Source organism: Canis lupus, chromosome 28, assembly GCF_048164855.1.
Source record: "Canis lupus baileyi chromosome 28, mCanLup2.hap1, whole genome shotgun sequence".
NCBI lineage: Eukaryota > Metazoa > Chordata > Mammalia > Carnivora > Canidae > Canis > Canis lupus.
In genome coordinates this window covers 32,263,202-32,285,996 of record NC_132865.1, presented here as the reverse complement: position 1 = coordinate 32,285,996, position 22,795 = coordinate 32,263,202, and the positions used below count along the sequence as shown (strand labels likewise).

Here is a 22,795-nt window from a genome sequence, read left to right as displayed (position 1 = left end):
GTACAGCACTCCCTATAGACCCAGAGGAACACCCTGGCTTTAGTTCGTGTGTCCTGCACAGAACCTTCTGAAGTGATGGTTGTCAAAACAGTTGTACAGTGGCCTCGGAATGCAAAGTGTGGCAGGGCTGAATGCTGAAAGTGACAATAAATCTGAGTATATACATGATGTTTGCTTTTGTTGCCTGGAAAAATAAGGCATTTGGGAAATAACCACCTCCCGCCCCACCCCCTCTATTTCATTGCCTTTTAACATCTTTTTCCATTTTAAACTCCAGAACTGGAAATTTGAAGCATTCAAAGAAATCGAAATCTCCTTTGTTGCTTTTTTTTTTTCATTGTAAATTTTCTAAAATGTGTCATTAGGAACCACACTCCACAAAAAGCTCAGGTCTAAATGACTCCTTTCTATGAGGCCATTCTAAAACTTTGCACGGTTTTCCTTTGTATGAAAGAGCTTCTGTTGGCTGCCACAAAGAACGGGCAATGGCCACACGTAGGCCAGGCAGTAAGACTGGGATGACTTTATACAAGGTTGCATTCTCCCCTCTGCCAATCCATGATTAGACCCAGCAGTGAACGTGCCAGAGCAGAGAGAAAAAGAAGAGGCTCTTGATTTCAGTTTGTGGGAACCAAGGATTTTTCTCAAAGCATGAATACCTAATACAGATATTTTCCTATTCTACCTTGCTCCCAAAATAGTTCTGTAATTTCTTTTTAACAACGTGAAAACACCGTCCAGTCTCACAAAGCAACCTCACTTTCTTCTTAATGGCAGAAAACCACTTTCCACTCAAAGAAACGTTCTGTTCAATAGATTCAAATGTCTTAATAACCGGTTAGGCCCAGTGGGCGGGGGGGAGGGGCAGGTAAAACACTGAGAAAGCCAGAGTGATGGTAGGAAAAATTACTAAATGACCGAAGTGAAAAGTTGGGGGAGTCGTGAGTCTGGATCACAGTTGTGTGGTCAACAGAGTATGAATCATAGGAAAATGCTAGCCCTGGACAGGGTCTCGGCGATCAACTAATTCTGTGGCTTTCCATGTTCTTGGTGGTGGTGGGGGGGGGGGTGCAGGGGGAATCACCTGTGCAGGGGAACTTTGAGAGGAAATGTGAACAAGTGAGACAACAGCAGCAACACCATTCTGGCTGATTCCTGCCTTCCTCTGGCTCCAAAGAACTTAATTTGGTCATCCCTCCCCTTCCCCACCTAGCCCAATCCCACTGGTTACAGATGGGGTGCGGTGAATTGCCCATGCTTATCCAAAGCAGGCCCTGGCCTTCAGACTCTTGTTCCAGTGCTCTTCTAACCAGATTCCACTCTCCGGAAAGCTCAGGCTAATCAATCACGCACTATCAAAATAACTCCAGGGAATTACGAGAAAAATGGAACTCTTGCATATTGGGTCACGAAGAGCTGTTTCACTTGGATCTAGAGTATCAGAAGTAATTGGCACTCATTTCACAGTATATACTACTAGAAATTCTACCCTGTTTTATAGGCTGGGCTTAGAAAATGGGACCTTTTTTTGAAGTGCCAGGAATCTAACCTCTTTTGGGAGTCCCAACCGACTACTGAGAGAGAAAGTGGCACTGCAAGAATATACAAAGAAGAAGTGCTGAGGAACTTGGGGAAGAAGAAATTGCATCCTACACACACTTCACTCTCTATATAAGTTTATGATGAATTTCAGAAAGCAATCTAGACATTCTACCCTGGCGACCTTTTTATCAGAAAGGGATTCCCACCGACTGTGTGACAGGCAATACTTCACCAAAACTAACCTCTGTTGACATTAAAGGAGTAAAAATCTTATTGTACCCATTTTAGAGATAGGAAAACTGAGGCCAGTAGAATTATATAAGTTGCTCTGTGTCACACAGCTGGGAAGTGGCAGTGCTAGGATCTGAACTGAGGTAGCCTGGGCCCAAGATGTTGGTCTAAATGATAATGGTATATTAATGACATTCAGTAAAAAGTAAAGCACTTTTTGGTGAATAGCAGGCTTACTGTTACTGTTGTCTTTTTTTTTTTTCCTACATATGTGAAGAAGATTAAGGATCAAAGTATAAATAACTCTGGGGAAATCTTCTCTCTCATGCATTTTAAATCCTCCAAAAAAAGTCAAGAAAAGGATTGCTTTTCCCATTTTTTAAAAGATTTATTTATTTTATTTTAAAAGATTGTATTAATTTAATTTAGAGAGAGTGGAGTTTATTTATTTTGGTGGGGGAGAGAATAGGCAGAGGAGCAGAAGGGACAAGCCAACTCTACACTGAGCACAGAGCCTGATGTGGGGCTTGATCCCAGGACCCTGAGATCATGACCTAGCCCAAAATCAAGAGTTTGGATGCTTGACAGAGCCACTCAGGTGCCCTTATTATTAATTAAATGGTAAACCTTAACCAAGACTTTCAGCAGGCCGGTTTGCAGTGAATTTTCATTTCTTTCCTTTTTCACCCCCTTGTTGTAAAAAGCCCAGCACTTGAATTGTTATTACTTTAAATGTTCTGTATTTGTATCTGTTTTTATTAGCCAATTAGTGGGATTTTATGCCAGTTGTTAAAATGAGCATTGATGTACCCATTTTTTTTTAAATAACAAGGCACAGCCTTTGCCCCAAACTGCCATCTAACGTTTGTCATTCCAGTTTGAGTTAACGTGCTGAGCATTTTTTAAAAGAAGCTTTGTAGTAAAACATTTAAAAACAAAACAAAAATAATTAAAATTAAAACATTAATTAATTTGAGAGAGAGAGAGAGAATGAGAGAGGGAGAAAGAGCACGAGGGAGTGGGAGGAGCAGAGGGAGAGGGCAAAGAAGAATCTCAAGCAGGCTCCCCACTGAGCCCAGAGCTGACTTGGGCTCAATCACTCAATCTCCCCACCCATGAGCCCATGACCTGAGCAGAAACCAAGAACTGGATGCTTAACTGACTGGGCCACCCAGGAGCCCCACTTTTCCCATTCATTTAACAAACTTGCATAATGCTTCCTATGTGTCAATGACTGGTCTAAGCAATTCTTTTTTTTTTTTTTTTAAGATTTTATTTATTTATTCATGAGACACACACACACACACACACACACACACACACAGAGAGAGAGAGAGGTAGAGACACAGGCAGAAGGAGAAGCAGGCTACATGCAGGGAGCCCGACGTGGGACTTGATCCCGGGACTCCAGGATCAGGCCCTGGGCCAAAGGCAGGAGCTAAACCGCTGAGCCACCCAAGGATCCCTAAGCAATTCTTTAATATTCATTTAACACCATGGGGTAAGGACTATTTTTATCCTTGTTTTTCAGATAAGAAAGCTGAGCTATTTACAGGCTGAGCCACTGAGAAAGTCACTTAACCACTCTGAACCTCCATTTTCCTATTGTGAAATTGGGATAATAATACTCGTTCAGACACTGATTTCTAATGATAACTAATTTTTTTTATGCCTAGTATATTAGACATTTGTAGGAAATCCTTATAATCAGTAAAATTGTTATCACTTATGTTGCCCTTAGGGATAAAAACAAGCAGATACAAGAAAACTTATCTTTAAAATGAAATATCAAAACTGATTATATTTTATAAAATAACTTCTATAAAAAGTAACACATGTGACATATAGTAATACATATATTATTAAGCATGACAACAACCTCTAAAATACATATAATACTTATGAGAACTAAAATATTTCCATCTTGTTGATTCATTCAAATTCTAAAATTCCAACACATGAAGATAGTAACACTAAGATGTGAGTACCACATTAACAGCAAAGGTTCAGCTTTAATAACAGTGAAAAGCTTTTGGAAAATATAGCTGGAGAGAGTTGATCCTATACATAAATCTGCCCAGGGTGGTTTATACTCATAGGATTGTAAAATTTACAGCAGGTTTATTATTTCAAATCTATGTGTTAGCTTTTATTATTGTAGGTGACCTTGAAAGAAGGACTTGGAAAGAGCACTGTTAATTTCTAGGAGAGCAGCTTTTACATCTGGATTTTGTAGTCGTTCCTTCCTTGTCTATATGAGCACTGATGACCTGAATTGTGCACTCTTCATAAATATATTTCAACAACTGGCAAACTGATCAAGAGTTTGGTTATTAAACTTTGAGATCACATTAGGCATGAGTTAAGCTTTTAAGGAACAGTTTTAGTCTATTTTTACAAAAAAAAAAATATGAAGGAGGGGCACCTGTGTGGCTCAGTGGTTGAATGTCTGCCTTCGGCTCAGGTCATGATCCTGAGGTCCTGGGATTGAGTCCCATATTGGGCTCCCTGCAGTGAGCCTGCCTCTCCCTCTGCCTATATCTCTGCCTCTCTCTCTGTGTCTCTCATGAATAAGTAAATAAAATCTTTTAAAAAAATATATGAAGGAAATACCCTATAGCCTTAAAGTTCCTTTGAAAGAGACGAAACCCCTTAGTGCTTTTTAAATATAAAAGATGTCTGTCTGAAGGGTTGTTTGTCCTTAGATCCATTTGTATCTGGGAATGATGTGAAAACAGCTTAGTAGCCCATCTTTCTGTTCTCACTGTCCCCGCCCTGTGTATCTCCTCAACACCTCTTGCTTGAGTTATGACAACTGGCTGCACAGACTTTCCACGACTCCAGTTTCTTACCACTGCTATCCATCCAGGAAGATGGCAAAAGGATTTTCGTCTAATACTGCTTTCAGAATGCTTTTTCCTTGAGTGAAAACAGCCAATGGTTTCTTTGAATCTATCATATCAAACCATAGTCCTTTCATTGGTTTCGGAAGCCTTTGGTCAAATCTTCTAACTTAAAATATCCAACCTACTTTTCAAATGCTTTCCAATATGCCTTTTCTTTCCCTTCTATTTGTTCATATCAAAACCATCTTTCAGGCCCCAACTGAAGCCCTACATTTCCATTAAGTTTTACAGATTAGTCAAACCATATTAATCTAATGTTTTCCAACTAGGAATTCCTACCGGATTCATGGCCAGTAAAATTGAGTTTAGTATTTCTCCTGGTCTCTAACTGCTTCCTATCTTACTCTGCTTCAAACTTATTTATTTATTTTGTTTTCTCTGTAATTAATAAGCTTCTGAAGGACAGTGACCATGTCTTACCAATCATTTGAACACTTTCAAATATTTAGATCACAGTAAGCATTGAAAACATACACACTGATGAATGACATTCTAGACATATGATATTTCCAAATAAGAATTGAGGAGGCTCCTTGTTTCTCAAAGGAATTAGTAGACTCCTATAAAGTTAGCACTTCCAACTTTATTAGATTTCTATTGCAACTTTACAGCAAATCAAACTCTGGTTCTTGGACTCCAGCCAGAAATTCAAGCCTTGAAAGAGGATTCTTACAATAAATTTAATCTCCAAATCTACTTTCTCCAAGACCACAGTGGCTTAAAAAATGGGTTTAATATAGATTTAAGGTTAGAATCAACATTAGCTAGACCTATGCTGTCCAATATAAAGGGCACTAGGAACATGTAGCTATTTTAAATGTCAAATAATTCAAATATAATAAAAATAAAAATTAGTTCTTCAGTCACTCCAGCCACGTTAAAGTGCTAAGTAACAATGAATATTGCTATTGGATAGCATGGCTAACAGAAAATCCATTATCACAGAAAGTTCTATTGGACTGTGCTAAAGCCCATCCAAAGCCTCACTAAGACTTGGATTATTTGTTGGAGTAGCTTTTTACATAACAGCATGAAATGGTACAGCCAGTACTGGGAGTGGACAAAGTGGATGTCCACCTCAGAATGTGGTCTGGGAGATGGGGGAAGGCTCACCATCCTACGAAAAAAAAATCCTGCTGGACACGCTTGCCAAGAAGGAGCATGGCAAATTAGAGCTACACCTTCTTAGTTTAGGCCAGATGGGGCCCCTCTGCCTTGCACAATGTTAAAAGTTCCAAAGGAAATAGCACATTGAAGGGAAAATACCTAAAGTCCAGTTTTTTACATTGTGTTGTGTGGGGAAAACATAAATAAATTCAGATGAGGAGAAGCTCTTGATAGAACAAGAGGAAAGCACAGTGGAGGAAAGGCCTAGAAGGTGGTACATTTCATGCTGTGACTAGGTCCAGTTCTGAGAATGCCATTTAAGAATGGAGTGACTGTCATTTTGGTAACTCTGGGGAAATCTCTGATGCATATATATTGAAGTTGCACACAATGTATGTATACACATATACACTGAAGAAGCATCTCTTAATAAGTGAGTAGTATATAGAGACAGTTCCAGAAATGCTAAGAAGGCAAATTATGTAAAGGAAAAAGAGTTTTGAGACTTAAGTTACATAACTGAATATCTCATCATCTCTTCTATGGCCCTGCTCCATTCACACTATGAGAAAGCTTAGAGGACCGACTTGGTATTGTGTACACTGTATGTGTACTTCCTCTCCTTCTTAGTGAACAGGTGGTACCTATAAAGGCATCACCTGGATGCCTCATTGTCTCACAACTGCCTAGCCCCAAAGAGGAATAAACATTTGACTTTTCAAGTGACTACTTTAAAGGACAATATCATTCAGATTTACAAATTTGGCATACTCATGTAAAAATCTATTTTATTAAGCCATAGTTGATACCCCTGGACAAATCTAAGGTAGGATAAAAACTCAAGGCAGCAGTTTTCTGCCACTGTGAGTGCTGTGAACAAGTTCTCCTCTTTTGGCCACCAGGCTAGCTGCCGATTCTCAGGAGACTCTGGACATTACCATAGCACTAGGCTCTGGGCTACATTCTCGAAAAGTGACTTCAGGGTTTCTTTTGACTCTCCCTCCCCAACCCTCACCCTTTACATTCATGATTAACAGGAACACCTTCTCCTGAAGTCACTCAAGTTAGACATACACCGTCAAATGATTTCAATTAGGCATAATGTGAATGCCGCCTATCAGAAGCCATATAATATAAGCAAGTTAATCCATTTTTCACTGTGAGCAGTGTTCAGTGACTTCCCAAAATGACAACTATGTTCCATGTACTGTCAAGTGATTGAACAACAGAAACTAAAGAGTGCTAATTAAAAGTCACTGTTAACCTCAAGGAGAGCTTTATGACATGGTAAAGAGTTCTGTCCTCACCCATATGCTCCTGAAAATGCATTTCACTACTTGAGACATAGACAGGGAAATTATTAAGGTTTTAGATGACACACAAATCAGAAGAAAAGATTTTAGGAGAAGTCAGTGTTTCTCAAACACGGAATGCTTGTTAAAAATACAGATCCCTGGACTTCTGGGTAGAGGCTGGAAATTCAATTTTTGCTGGTTTTCCGGACGAACACATTCCCACCAACTTTGGAAAGTACCGAACACTCAAAGATTCATGGGGACAATGGATCCAATAGACTGAGACACTTTAATGGAGATACATTTTGATCACTAGAATTGTACCTCCAAAATAAAAGTGAAAATTGTTTTCAAGCTTGCCTATCCTGTAAATCTGTGGGAAATAAGGGAGAAATCCAGTTGAAGATGTGAGGCTCTCACTCGTAGTGAGAAATCTAGCACTCAATGAGAGGTGGCAGCTTTTAAGATAACTTTTTATGGGAAAGCTAGTAAGACAGTTCAACTTTATGACGGGGCATTCAGTGTCAAACAGTGTTTAGAGCTCTGGGTTATATGTATGAGTGATCAAACATGTAATTAATAGATTTTGCCCTGAATTAAATATAAGATAGAAAAGTACTTCAGGAACTTAAGGAGAACATTTTCTATAGCTAAAACCTTATGCCTCATTTCAGAATCCAGCATTGCTACAATCTAAAGCTTCTCCCATCAAAGCTGACCTTACCCTTGTTATGTCCCTCGCTCCCCACCGCAAACTAGTAAACAGATTCTTACCACAGAAATGGAGTTAGTAAGCAGTGCTCCATCCTGTCCCAGCAAATTGGAGACGGTGATTTCAGGTAGGTCCATGTTTTGTGGATGAAATGGTAGCAGGCCATTGTGGTTCATTGGGTGACACAGAGAGTGGTAACCAGGTTCGACTTCATTCACGTGCACCAGTGAGTGGTCGGGGAGGGAAGGAGGAGTGATTGGTGGAATGTTGAAGTCTTCACTTTCCAGGCTTGGACCAGGGTAAGACTGAAAAGACAAGTAATATTGCAAATGATCATTCTCCTTTCTTCCCTATCCCCATGAACAAATACACATGACCCCTTCAGATTATTATTACGAGCAGCATTATAGATCTGGCAAAGGCATTTCAAACACGCAAATTATCCTGCTGTCATTTCACTATATTATGCGTGGAGGAAAATTGCCTCAAAGGCATATCTACTTCTTGTATAAAGAGTACTTCCATGAGGCAGTTGTATTTTTCCAAGAAACTGAACTCAAACAGATTTCAAAGGTCCCATTAAAATTTTCCAGAGTTTTAATCTTGCTGAATACCTTTTTTCATGGGAATTGTGAGGAAGGAAGGCAATTTATAAAATTAATGTTTAATCAAACATGTTTCATAGGACTCCCTACTGCTCAGATCATGAGACATAATGAAACGAATTCCAGGAGTTCTGGGGGCAATTGTTTTTGAGTTTTGAAAAGCTGCATGCTCACAACTGACAAAAGAAATATAATTAGTAAAGAAGTGACTTAAGCATGTTGCATTAAGTATGGCTGCACAGAAAGTTTGATATATGGAAAAAAACCATTAAAAGATATTTTTATCGTGAAGATTACATCATCAAAATAAAATGAAGATTGTTTTCTTGGTTTCCGACTATTCACGTCTATTTGATTTTCCTCTAAAAGCTAATACATAATATTGCAGTCATTTAGATTCAGTTAGCTAATTTGAAAGGCAAAATTACATTGACATTGTTATACTACTAATTTGGGAATAAAAGTCAATCAGTAAAATAAAGAACAACATATGTGGGGCTTTTCCTTTTGGATAGTGGCTTTAGATAAAAGAGGTGGGGAGGAGACAAAAAAAAGGAAGTAAAGATTAGACAAGGACGCTCCTGTTTAAAACAGAATGTAGGGGATCCCTGGGTGGCTCAGCGATTTAGAGCCTGCCTTCCGCCCAGGGTGTGACCCTGGAGACCCGGGATCGAGTCCCACATCAGGCTCCCTGCATGGAGCCTGCTTCTCCCTCTGCCTGTGTCTCTGCCTCTCTCTCTCTGTGTGTGTGTCTCTCGTGAATAAATAAATAAAATCTTAAAAAAAAAAAACCAACAATGTAGTAAACATTGGAAATATGGGGAGGGACTGGCTAATACAACAGTGGTCCCAATTAATAGCAAGGCATAGCGATATTTAGCAGCCCTGTATAGAGCAGGTGTTAAAATAAAAAGGAAACAATTTGTGTCCAGAACATTCTTGCAAGCCTATCTTTCAAATTAAATGTTGTCCTTATAAAGTTTGAGTGCATGGGTAACAGGACTTGCTTGTCTAACAGCACAGAGCCTGCTGAAGTGTGCAAGATTTGAAATGAACAGGCAGAGGGTAGGAGCCAAAGAAAGTAGTATAAGGTATTCATTGGGTGTTCAGCCAATAAGCTTCATGCTCCTGCATCCAAGTGCCTGGGGTTATTTTTTCCAGATGGCGTCTATTTGTCTAACAGAAAGAAAATTTTCAAGTTGCACTTGCTAAATGTTGTACAAGTTTTGATATATTTGTTTAGGGGCTGTCAGAAGACATGATGAAATGAAACGCTACTGGGAACATCTGGAATTGAGACTTGCTCACGTAGAGGCCCTTGTGGGTTAGAAATGGGGGGTAGGTGAAGGAAAACACTGGATTCATCTCAGCAGATAATTGTTCTTAACTATCTGAAGTTTTGCTAAAAAAAAAGTCACCAGCTCTAAAAGTTCAGTCATCAAGTAACAAATTTTCCTGTTTATAGTTTAGATCTCTTGTCTGAAAAATATATTCATGGTCACTATCCAAATGATAAGTTTGATTAAATTCTCATTTGCTTGGTATATTTTAGAGCTTGAGTCTATAGATGTAAACCATCAGTTCCTGGTACAAGCCCTAATTTGAGAAGCATAAAAGATTCTAAGTGGGCAGGTAGGAGGGAGAGGAAGCACGTTTACTGACGCTGGTTTTGTAAAAAGCGCTATATCAGGTCCTTCGACTATGTTGTCTTCACTTAATCGTCAACAATAATCCTGTGTTGGGCTATCATTATCCCATTTTCCTGAAGAGAAAATTGAGAATCAGAATTTAAGTAACTTTGACTCAACTGGTAAACAATCAGCTCAGTATATATGAGGGTGGATACATGCTGTGACACATAAACAGTTTAATTGCTACTATTTTATTAGGTTGAATGATACAAAGTTGTCAATATCAACAAAATTTCATAATTTAAAAGTTAACAGTAGCTTATTAGCTAATCAAGTCTTTTCTTATTCCAGATTCCATCCCAATGCCTATGCCACTAAAATATTTACTCTAAATATGAGCACAAGGATGCATAGTTTGTCTTTGTGTTAACATTTCAAAGGCTGAACTTGTTGATACATCTCTTTTAAGAAGTTAATGATGTCTGTTTGAAACCTTTAAATAAGGTACAGTTAATGCCAGGGATAAAGGAGAAGATGTTTTTAATTTTATAAATGCTATTAAGCCTCTGAAAGCACTCAGGGATATTCTATCCATGGTATACCATAACATTACATGCCAGAATCTCTTTAGTAGTTAAATCTTAATTTGTGGTGTTTTAAAGGAAGGTTTAATTGGTATCACTTTACATTCAGTGATAACAATTGTACTGCAATTTAACAAAACTACATGGTTTATTTTCATGTAATCACATATTAATGCTATTTAATCTATGCATTTATTTACCTAAACCACAGATTCCACAGGTTAACTGGTAACCGGTAGTTATGTGGATCAGGAATTTTAACATCAGGTTACTTAGTAGTTTCTGTTCTCTCACATTAGAAATCATGATCTGGTTATTTGCCATGAGCCTATTACAGTGTAATTGATGCCATAAAAAAGTATCATAATAATTGTATAAATGTCAAAATGTCACAAAACTTACAAAAACTTCAATGCCAGACCAATTACAAATTAATTTTTTAATGTGGAAGTGAATTAGCTAATTCCTCAGTGTTGATTTCTACAGCATGACATCTTTATTTTAATTTTGAAAAACTTAATAGGAATAAGTTTGACTTAACAATAGTAAGTTATATATTAGGGAAAATCACAGTTTGGGGAGAAACCTATTACAGTAGGATATGATCTAGTGTTTTCCTTATTCCCCATGAAGCTGCCTGGGAAGAACCAGTATTCAATGTTGAATGAATTAACAAATGAATCCCTGAAAGAATGCACAGATGAATCAATGAATGCTAAGATGACTTTTTAAAGGCATGAAATTTGTGAATATAGCGTTGTTATTCCAAGGGTTTGAATACATATGCTGTATTCCCAAGACTTTGCACTGGCCAGCTGACAACATGGCATATAATGCTAATCTCTCAGCGTGTCAGGAAGCCAGACACATCCTGTTAGAGATATAAAGGCTTAAGCAGCCTGAGGAAGGCTGGGGCAGGGTAGTTTGGTGTCCCTCTCTGGCTGCTGATCTGTCCCTTTGAAATGGCTTGAATTGCCATTCTACAGGGACACAGAGGTCCCAGAGGATTTGTAAAGGTGACTTTGGGGTCCCTAGGTTCTCAGAAGTTGTCAGAACCTAGTCCCCACTGCAGGTAGAACATCAGTTAAGGACCTCATAGAAGCCTCAGCTTCACATCAGGATCCCCTGGGAATAGCAGGTGCAATGCCCCAAGCCTGGCCAGCAGCAAGGATTTAATTATCCAAGGGAGAATAGAGGGGATGAGAAGGTATTCTGAGCACAGGAAGAAGGATGACTACCAAGTCAAAGCTAAGGCCACCCCAGGGTGACACAGTGGACCTAATACACTTGTCTACTGACTGAGGGGCCTTTTCTGGCTTGGGCTTATTTTCTTCCTATGAGTCTCAGGAAGGGTAGGAGTTTCAAGTATTTTTTCACTCCACAGCTGTCTCAGGACCAATGATCCTTTTTAAGACCTGGCCTATCCCATGAGATACAGGACTATGCTCTTTTTTTTTTTTTCCTTCCTTTCTTTCTTTCTTCCCCTAAGCCTCAATTAGAGACCAGTGAGTCAATTGCAGGTCCTCTGAGGACCTTTAGGGCTGAGGTTCCAGAGTAGAATTCTGGAGGAGAACAGGAATGGACTTGCAAGGTGGTATCATATTCCTTACCACCCTTTAGAGTGCCTTTTACCCCTCCCAACACAGAGATGAGAATCTTATCAGCAGCCTGAGTCATACAGCTTGCCTTCTCCCCAAGGAAGGATAAAAGTCAATGGTGACGATCTACACAAATAGAGAAAAAGTATTTAGGGATAGTAGCATGAAGTTCTAGCCAGTACTTTTAGTTTTATCTTGGATCTTCTCTAGGTTAATGAAAGGTAAATTGGAAACAAAGAAGCATGCAAGGTGATTTTTCTCTAAATAGTAGCCAGGCTGCATGATCTAAGTGATTCAAATAACTCAAAATTATATTATTGCTACTTAACCAGACTCTCTCTGGTCTTCAGCTACTCACTGGTCCTAGATGCAGGAGAGTAGTACTGCTACTATCGCTGGTGCTGGGATACACCGTAGGGCAGCTCTACTTTGCAGGAGGTGCTGTGCATCCTTGTGTGACCAGGGAACAGAAGCCAAGAGTCATGGAACATGTGGGTTGGGGTGGGCTGTACTATCACAAGGCTTGGCTAACTCTGTAATACATATGAACTTTTCAAGGCCACAACGGGACTGTTGGAAGCATAAAGTAGTAACTTCAAAATATTATCATCCTCAAGAGAGTATTTTCATGGTTCTAAATAGTAAATTCAATGGCTGTTTCAAGTCATTGTCTTAAACCCTCATCATCAGCATTTGCATGTTTAGCTTATAAAGTGCTACATCTTTCTGTGATGAGGAAGGGATGGATTTTTGGATTGGTTGAGAATACTCATTTGATTTTTCCAGGGACTAATAAGAATGGCCAAGAGCATATTGGAAGGAATGGAGACTTTGGACTCTAGTAGACAGGAACTGCATCTAGGTGCTCTGCATCTAGGAGTGGGTTCTGAGGCAATCTTCTTACTCAGTTTCAAAACCTGCTTCAAGGGATGCTTTTGAGCATTCAAAGCAAAAAAAAAAAAAAAAAGATTGGTAAAAAGCCTGATAACCTACCTCTGCAACATAGAATTTCTTGATAAATAATAGCTTTAGCATAGCTCTGGTTAATATTAAATACATTTATACATCCCATGGATTGGGTCATGGCCAAGAAAACAAACAACTACAGATACTACAGGAGGGGATTCAGACATCGTTATGAAGGCATTTCAGTGTACTTACCATTGATCAGAACACATATTGAAACGGAGCGTAGCCCCACTCAGACATAATGTGTTTATTTAATTGCCCCCCATAAATAGCTAAGATCAAGTTTTGCCTTTATTTTAATGGAATTAAATTGCACTTTCGAAATGAAAGAAGAAATGAGAGAGTGGGCAACAGTGAACAGACAAGGGTTGCTGAAGAGCTTGGAAGACGATGACTAAATGAGCCAAGGGCCATAGCTCTGCTTTGTCAGGGAGCCGTGCAGAGAGACTGGCAACCTTGACTGGGGGCCTTCTGGCAGTTCCACTCCTACTGGCCTTAGGAAAAGGCTGCTGAACTCGCGAATCAAAATTTCAGTGTCTAAATCTGCAACAAGAGCTATACTTCCTAACACACTGCCTTACGCTGTAGAAAGGCCGCCTTCCCTGGAAGTTTTGGCAAGAAGGCAAAATTGCCAATCAGATGGATTGTATTTGAGTTTGAATCAAGAGACTGGGTTATAGGAAAGGAATAGAGGATCCTTCCAGTCTCTTTTGGTTTGATCTCCTTGGAGGCTTTTCCAGCCCTTTGACTGAAGCTCCAGTTAAAACCTGCCCAGGATCCCTATTTTAGTGACAAAGGAAAGGAAATGTCTCACCTGGTTTCTGGAAGATTTCATTCCCCCCCCCCCACCGCCCCCCATCTGTTTAATTACATACTCACATTCCTTCTTAATCATATTGCTTAACATATTCCATGACCTGGGTATCCTGTTTACATTATTTTCTCGTTCTGCAGTTCACATTTCCTTTTGCTACAGCCTGTTCTTATTTTTTATTCTTATTCGACATTATTGCATCTGGAAGTGGGATGTTAATTAGGATGAGCTTACTTTTGACTACAGAGAATTCATGTCTTCATACCGTCTAGATAGAGTGTTAATATATGCTGACCAGGAACGAATAATGGGAACTCTCTTCTGGACTTCGCTTTTTCTTCTCTTTTTAAAATCTGGTTTCTCTACCAGAGGAGCCTTGTCTTTGTGGGTCTCCGTCCACATATTGCAATCATTATACAGAGCACTCGATCTTTGGTGACAAGAAGTCCCATAACTCAGAAGAATTCAAAAGATATCATCTTGTACATATCTTTAAATTATGTGATGGCTTCATGCAATCATGCATACACTGAAAATATGGCTATGGTTATAACGTTGTAAAATATGTTTCTCATATAGATCTTTATTTGAAAGATAAATAAATAGCACTGCCATCACGTGTATATGGAATTCCTTAATTTTTAATCTGTAACATAATTCCTGAAATTTCAAGATACAAAAATACCACTGTTTAAATGTGTTTCATCTTTTACTGAAAATTCACATTGCCTGATTCAAATAACTAAATGGAAAGCAGAGTCAACCACAGAGTGATTAAATGATTAATGATTAGAAAAGTGATTAAAAAAAGAAAAATGATAAGCTTCCTCTATCTGTTTTCAGAAGTTAAGACATTGCATGTAATGGTGATTTCTCTCAAAAGAGTTTAAACAGCATCAACATTATCTCCAATTTCTTTTGAGAAGACCTTCAGAAGTAGGTATTTTTCAGATTCTTTTGTCTCTGCATGAACAAGGGTTGATAGCTTGAGACTATAATGTATTACTGTGCAAAGCTTCGGTCTGTTACATAAATCATCTTAACACTCAGCAAGAATTGTCCAACAGTGCCATTGATGTGCTCAAGCCAATGATCCTGCAAACAATTTTTTTGTCTTTCTTCACATGTTAGACAATAGCAATAAATCATCTTCATTTAAAAACACACAATGTACTAATTTTTCAAGCAACAGTTATCAAAATGCAATTTTTTTGGTAGAAAGTACAATATTTATTTCATTTGTGCTCATTAATTTTTTTGTACCCTGTGTTAAATAAAAGACAATGGGCACCTCATCAGCCATCGAAGCATTTTCTGTGTACCTACTATGTGTAAGGCATCCTGCAAAGCATGACTTGAGATACAAAGAACTATAAGATGCAGTTTATTATAAAGCAAGTGAATTAGAAGATATATAAAAACTGAGGTTCCCAATAAAAAGCGTGTTGAAAGTGTCAAGTATAAACAACAATGGAATCACTTGAAGCTGGGATGATGAAGGGATTGTTACAAGCAGATTTACCCTGATAACCAGGCCTGAATATTAGACACTTCTGCCGAAATGCAATATGTGATCAAGGAGGATCACAAAACCAACAAATGAGCAAGTTTGGACAGTGTGCCAAGAAGTTCCAACAGCAAGGTCAGGTCTTCTAAGAACACTTCAAGAGCAAGACTGGTCCCACTGACCAAAACAGACTTTGGGGTGTGGAGCCCAATTCAGTCCTCTGTTGAGACTGGTTTTAACTGGATTGTAGGTTTTTTGTTTTGTTTTGTTTTGTTTTATAATTGAAAACCCAATGTGTAAAGGCTGAATGAAACCAGAAACCTGCGTTGACTTGAGGCCGCCCCAGTGAATGTCTGACATTAGCTCTTCTTAGGACCAGGATTGGTTGAACTTCAGCTCCATTAATAGAGACAGAAGCTTTGAGGATTCGGGGTCCTGGGGCAGTGAGCCAGGCACCCTAAGATCAGGGGTGGGTGGGGCAAGGTAGTCTAATACTTCGGTGCATCAGGGCTGATGCTAGGGCCACCTCTCCAAAGACTTCCAGAAAAGTCCTTAGCATTTACATATGGGTGTTTCTCCTGCCATACTTCATTATGATACTGAAGTGGGGAAGTGGGGAAGATTTATTTCCTCTCAGTATTGTTTGGAGGCCTATATGGGTCTCCAAGCTGCATTTAAAAAAAAAGAAAGATTTATTTGAGAGAGAGAGAGATTGAGAAAGAGAGAGAGACAGAGAGGGCAAGAGGAAAGAGGGGCAGAGGGAGGAGAGAATGTCAAGCAGACTCCCCACTGAGCCAGACCTGGGGTTCTATCCCTCCTGAAATCATGACCTGAGCTGAAATCAGGAATCGGAGGCTTAACCCACTTAGTCACCCAGGTGCCTCTCCAAGCTGCACTTTTAGGGGACACTTTAAAACCAAGTGTTGTGTGCTGTTGTCATATGGGCCTTCCCTTTGGCTAAACAAACAAACAAAACACAAACACAAAAAGCAAATTTCTGGGAAATAAATAACGTACTCCCCCCACAAGCCACAACCCACACACGAATGATTAGGAAGAACAGATCAAGGTGCACAGGATACTTCTGAAACCCTAGTGGGGGCCCAAGGATGTTCTTCCGATAACAGGTATCATTCCATATTGGGTGTTTAAAAGGGTGGTTAAAACATTTAAATTTTATTGTTTAGCATACAATTTTATGTACAAAGGCAGCTATGATTTTTTTTAGTTTTCAGAGGTTTTCAACTCTCATACTGAGTTCATATATTCTGAGATTCAGCTTACACATTTTTGCTTTATTTTATAAATAATTTGTTAATGAAAAGAAGTCACTCTTAGTCCACCCACTCAGAATAATACCCCACTATTAAAACATGTGCATCTTGCAAGATTCTTTATATTTCATATTTGTTATTTTGTTTCAGGTTTTTATTTTAAAAGTCAGATCACAGAGCTCTGATTATGAAGCTAGAAATGCTATATGCAAATCTCAGCTGATTGCTTAGTAGGTATAAGTCCCTACTTCCTCTAAGCCTTGGTTTCCAAATCTGTAAAATGGGGATGACAATTGTATTCAATTTTTTAAAGGTAATCAGGATTAAATGAGGTAATATAAATAATCTGAGTAATATACTGGCTCATGAGAGCAATCAATACATGTTAGCTACATTATCATTTTTTATTATTGTCATTATCCCACCATATAATTTAATCTGATCACTGAAAATGAATCATGAAGAATTTCCCATGCCCATTAATATCTTTTACATTATTGTTTAAATGGCTGTACATTATATTGTGGTGTGCATGTTCTATAATTTATTCTATTAGTTCCCAATTACCAAACATTTAGGGTGTTTCTGATTTTTCTGTTATGAACCACATTCTGATGAATAGCCTTATGCATTTTTTCTTGGAATAATGTTCTGGAGTTCTATGTTTATGCTCAAATGGAATCACACAGAATGCTCGCTCAGGAGAAGACCTTGAAGACTATGCCTCCACTCTGCATATACGTAAAATGAGGTCCAAAGAGGTTCAATGATTTGCTTGTATTTAGAAAACCAGTTGGGCAGAGAGGAGACCCAGAGTATAATTACGGATTTATTTTTTTTATTCATATAATAACTAAATAAAATGCATTGGGTTTTAATATACCATCTTAAAAACATTTATAGTCTTTAAGCTTTAATACATTTTCTTTAAAAAAAAAAATCTGTGTTAAGTTGATTTTTGCTTATGGTCAACTTCTATTTGCTAAATTATGTGCAGACATCCAGGATGGAGTTGAGCCTTCAGTGCTGGCCTATTATTATATATACATATTTTATTTTATATATATGTATATATAAAAAACATATTGTATGTGTTTATGGCCATTCTTTTCATTTTTGCCCGTTGCGTAGAAATCAGTAAATGTTGGGTATGTAGACTCACATTCTTCCTAAAGATCAGCAGAGAGAACTAAACAGATGGTCTAAGTTTTTAGTTTATTCCTCCCTCAATCAAAGGGGCCAGGAAAAGGAAAGAGAGGCTCCTGTTCCTACTCATAGGCAATTCCTACTTTTTGGACCTTAAACTGGGAAGCAATTCCAAGTGGACCCCTGGATATTTGAGGCTTTTCGCACTTCCTAAGGTCTTTGCTAGAAAGAAAGCTTAAACTGAAGTGGAGCTGAAGATAGGGGAATGGAAGAGTCAAAAAAAAAAAACAAAAAAAAAACACAGAAGCTGAACAGTTGGAGATAATTCCTTCAGTTTAATGAAGATTAAACTCTGGTCTTCAGTTACCCAGAAGTGGGATCTTGGGGAAGAGCGGTGGGAGGGGTCTTCTATGGGGAGACCTCTTATACTTTGTTTACCTCTTGGAGGAGAAAAGGAAAAGTGTGAAGGATGGGAAAAGCGTACTGGACCTATATAAGAGTAGTGAGAATTCAGTGGTGGCAAATGGGTGGGAAAGGCTGGAAAAGACTGGGAGGAAGGAATAATCACTGCATAAATAAAAGAACCAGGCACTGTGGAAAACACCTCACCTTTGTGCAGCTTGTATGTGTGTTCAAACAAGTATGAAATGTGAGACCAAAACTGGAATATGAAATTGCTGCTTTGATTGGTCACCGGATAGTCAAACTTATGCAATTTAATTTGTTCGACCTAATATCTTCCAGAATATTCCCACACACAGAACAGTGCTGAGCGGTTATATCAACCAAGGTGGTTGAGGTTAGCCCGTCAACATCTTGACCTTAAAGTTCTAAAATAAAATGAAGCCTCGCTAAGCAAGGATGGAATTTGATTTGGGCATTAGGCCTTGCTAGGCCAACATCTTAGCTCTGATATTTACTAGCTTTGTGCCGTTTGGCCAATCACTTTACCTCTGTCATCCTCACCGAACTGTTGTTAAGGATTAAATGAGATAATGTATGCAAAGCTTTTGCTTAGTTCCTTGCCAGACACTGGGAGCTGCCAACTGACAGCTTTTATTACTATTATGGAATCTAATTCATTCATTACCTTGGGGATAGAGGAATGCTAACCTAAACTTCTAGCCAAGCAGAAGCTTCCGACTAATACTTACCATTGTCTTGACAAGTAAGAACTTTAAATGGAGTCAGCATAAGAAAAAAAGCTCAGGAGTCACAGAACAGAGGAATCCAGGCTTCCCTGAAGGCAACTTCCATCTGGGGCTGCCAGCCCTGCCCCACCCCACCCCTGCAGTCCATGACCAGCCCCTGAACCCATTCCTTCAAGGCCACTCTGCTTTGGGCATTCAGAAAATAGCAACTCACGGTAGGTTTTTAGCTCTTCCTGAAGGAGAGCCTTCTGAAATGCAAGGAGACCCAGTTGCATACAGGGAAGCCTTCATTCCTGGTCTCAAATGGTGGCCATCAATGAGTTTCAGATCAGCCCATTCCATTTGAATAATTTAATGACAGGACTGAGGAGTCATTTGTTTGACTCTGCTTGCAACAGCAACAATGATCACAGTGTATAAATAAGTAGCGAGCAATGTATGGAGACAATTTTCCAAGACAGTCATCAATTAATTTCAAACCATCAGGGTTATAGTTATAAATTTTTATATCAAAACTGTGAAATAACACAGATCAGAAAAAACACAGGAGAAAGAAAAAAAAAAAAACACGGATAGACATAAAGATTAAACTGAAACCGTGTGTTTCTGGGAAGTCTAGCTAAGTCTGCTCCCAAACCGAGGAACTGAAACTGCAAAGGGAAACTTGACACTTTTTTTAAAAGGTGTTTAGGTGGCAGCTGAGGATATGTAGAAGGAGGTCTCAGGAGAGATACGGGTGGGTGGAAGAAAACCTCAGCTTTTCCAAGCCTCAGTGTTCTTATGCTAAAAATGGGCAAAATCTTTTCTACTTGACATATTGGCATAATAAAATTTTAGTGTTTGTTTAGAACAATCTGTGTCTTGGAAATGGAGTTGGCATAGACAGATGACATCATTCAACATATCTCTATTCTTAACTTGAAATACCATACCTATTTTTTAGACATTCTTTAGTGACAGGTTTGCTATAATAAGTGCCAGACAAAAAAATCTAGCATGTTATATATTGCAAAACTTCACAGGAAGGATCATTTAGCGTTTCATAATTGTTCATATGCTAAAGAAAAAAAATCTACAAAGTACAATTTCGTACAAGCCAATGGGCTGCTCTCAAAATGTAGTCAGTGCCACTGCAGAACTGGTGAGGTGGTGTCCTGGAGTCACAGCACCCCTTCCCAGTGCCAAAATGTCTTGGTGTCACTTGACAGTTGCCCACCGAACAAACCGTCCTCCAGATGAAGCTCGGTGTTTTTTGAGAATCTGGTTGATACCACCAATGCTATAACACTCAGACATTTTCATCGTTTTTATCACTGAAATGCATTTTCCTAATGCTTGAAAAAATATACCATTAGACAATTATCATAAAATTCTCAAGCATACTCAGCAACAAACATTCATTTTGTGAAATAAAAAATGAGTCTTATATTCACAAATCCCACAGCTTGGAAATGTATATGATACACAACATTTAACCTGTCAGCTGCCTCATTAGTATCAATGAGTGGGAACTGGCAATCAGTAGATGGTGTGCTCTACATGTGTTTATGTTTTAAAATGTTCCCAAAATAGCTCTGCCTGAGAGGTTGATATAAAACACTTCAACTGGACAAATGAATTTCAGTTTAAATCTTATGGTCTACTTAAACTTTTTTTGAGGAATCCATGTTTCTTCTGTAACTGATCATTTATAGCTAATGGAGTCAATACCCCTCTAATGATAATAATGATGATAATAATGATAAAAACTGGCTAGATAAAAAGTCATCTAAATTTCAATCATACCAATATGTAAATGATCAAGAAAATACTCAGGGAGACTGATGTGTGTTTGACTACCAAGAGTCCTAAGATATATATTTGTATGGCGCCCGTGTTCAGAATCCATACAGCTATTAAGACATTTTTATAAACTGTAAGAAATATGTGAGCTATTTCAAGATATAATTCTGAAAAACAGACTTCCATGTAAGAAGCCAATTTAGGAAGAAAACAACATAAACAATAGTAACTTGTGTGCTCAAGTGAAGCATCTTTTTAATTTTGAGTAATGAAGATGTCAAGCCAAATGCTAGAGTAGTTTAACTTAATTAGGTGGCCTATTTTTCCAGGCATCCTTTCATTTCCCATTGAAAACTCAGCTTGTATGCAAGGCAACAAGAGCAATTTTGTCTGTAATGAATACCTCCGGGACTGCGCAGAGTAATCATTTGAGTGTTATGCTGAAGACTGGTTTGAGTAACTAGTTTGGGCTTGTTAAGATGCCAGACTTTGTTGGACTAACTAGATGACTCAAAGCATGGCGGCTTTGCCATTTTATTGGGTCAATGGTCAAAAAGTCAAGTTGACTTTACTCCTGAAATTTCTGCCAAAAGGAACCAATCTAAAAATAATTGGTCTAATTTATAGTTCAAATTTATGTCACAATCATGGACATTTTATGACCCATAGTCAAGAGATTTTTTTTCCAAAAATGCTCTTTAAAATATTATACCTTCTAGGCCCTTTTTTCATACCTCATTTACACTTGAACCTGGAGTATTTTCTTACTAGAAAAACATGTAATTAAAAATATATAGCTTTCAATACATTTGTAGATCTCAAGACACTGTGATTCTAACAGTAGATTAAAGAAATTAATGTACAGAGGAGCTTGGAGAGTCCTTATTGGTTCCACTGCCATTGTATTGCTTATGACAAATAGCAGTACAATAATTATTGTAGGAATAACTGCCTATTACCATCTAGCTTATTATCACATTAATTCTTTGAGTCTTGTACTTGAAATGATTGCCTTAGGAGATGGGAGGGGTGGTGCCTTTTGTTAACATGGTGAGGTATCAGTGACCCAGGTGGAGAGAAGCTACTGGAATGCAATGGGTAGGTCCAAATTTACTAAATGGCTGCTGTGCAGGACTGAAAATCATCACAAAGAGTTAGAAGACCTAAAAGAGTTAATGTGATTTTTAAAAAGGTACATAAAATATTTTAATTGCTTATTCATCTTCCAACAAATAATAGCGCATATTTCTGATGTCAGACACACTAGGCCCAGGAGATCCAGGGAGAAGCAGGGGCCAGTCCTGTCCTCAAGAGCTCATAATCACATGGGAAAGGCAAGGAAATGGGTGCCAATTCTAGTACACTACATGCCATGGAGGGGCAAATATGTACTTCGGTACCTCCGACTATACACTGGAGAGGCAAGGAGGTGTGTGAGGAGGAAAGAGACATGGATCATTTGGCAACAGAGAGCAGAGAAATGGAAAGGTGAAAGTGAGGAAAGATGAGAGAAGTTAAGGAGAAACTGTGAGCCTGGGGCCTAAGCAATAATTATGTAGAAGGGAAGAGGAGACAGATTCAAAAGTTATGCCAAAAAGTAGAATCAACACTAACTAGTGATAAGGGAGACTCTTCAAATCTCTGTCTTGATGACTGAGTAGATGGTGTTAAGTCTTAGGACTACAGGCAATAGAAAAAGAAGAAGAAGAGTTTGAGCTGCAGTCAGAAACAGATGCCCAGTGGTGTTAGAAATCACACCTGAAACTCACATGAGAGGACTGCCCTAAATATATGGATGCCCTTCAACCTTTCTATTCAAAATATGTGATATGAAATGTATGTTAAATGCTTAGTTTTAAGATTCCAGGGGAAAACTGCTTGTATTTTATCATTGTCATGTTTTAATCTCGAGATCTGAGGGCCAGGTAAGAGAGAGGATTT

General features: G+C 38.6%; 1 protein-coding gene across 5 annotated transcripts in view; it reads right to left on the bottom strand.

Annotated features, from left to right (window-relative positions):
• TOX (thymocyte selection associated high mobility group box) overlaps window positions 1-22,795 on the bottom strand; it is a 299,102-nt gene that overhangs the window by 122,600 nt on the left and 153,707 nt on the right. For all 5 annotated transcript variants that reach the window (XM_072804538.1, XM_072804539.1, XM_072804540.1 and 2 more), the window contains one exon: window positions 7,856-8,098. In XM_072804538.1, coding sequence (XP_072660639.1) covers window positions 7,856-8,098 — 243 coding nt within the window. The remainder of the gene's footprint in view (window positions 1-7,855; window positions 8,099-22,795) is intronic.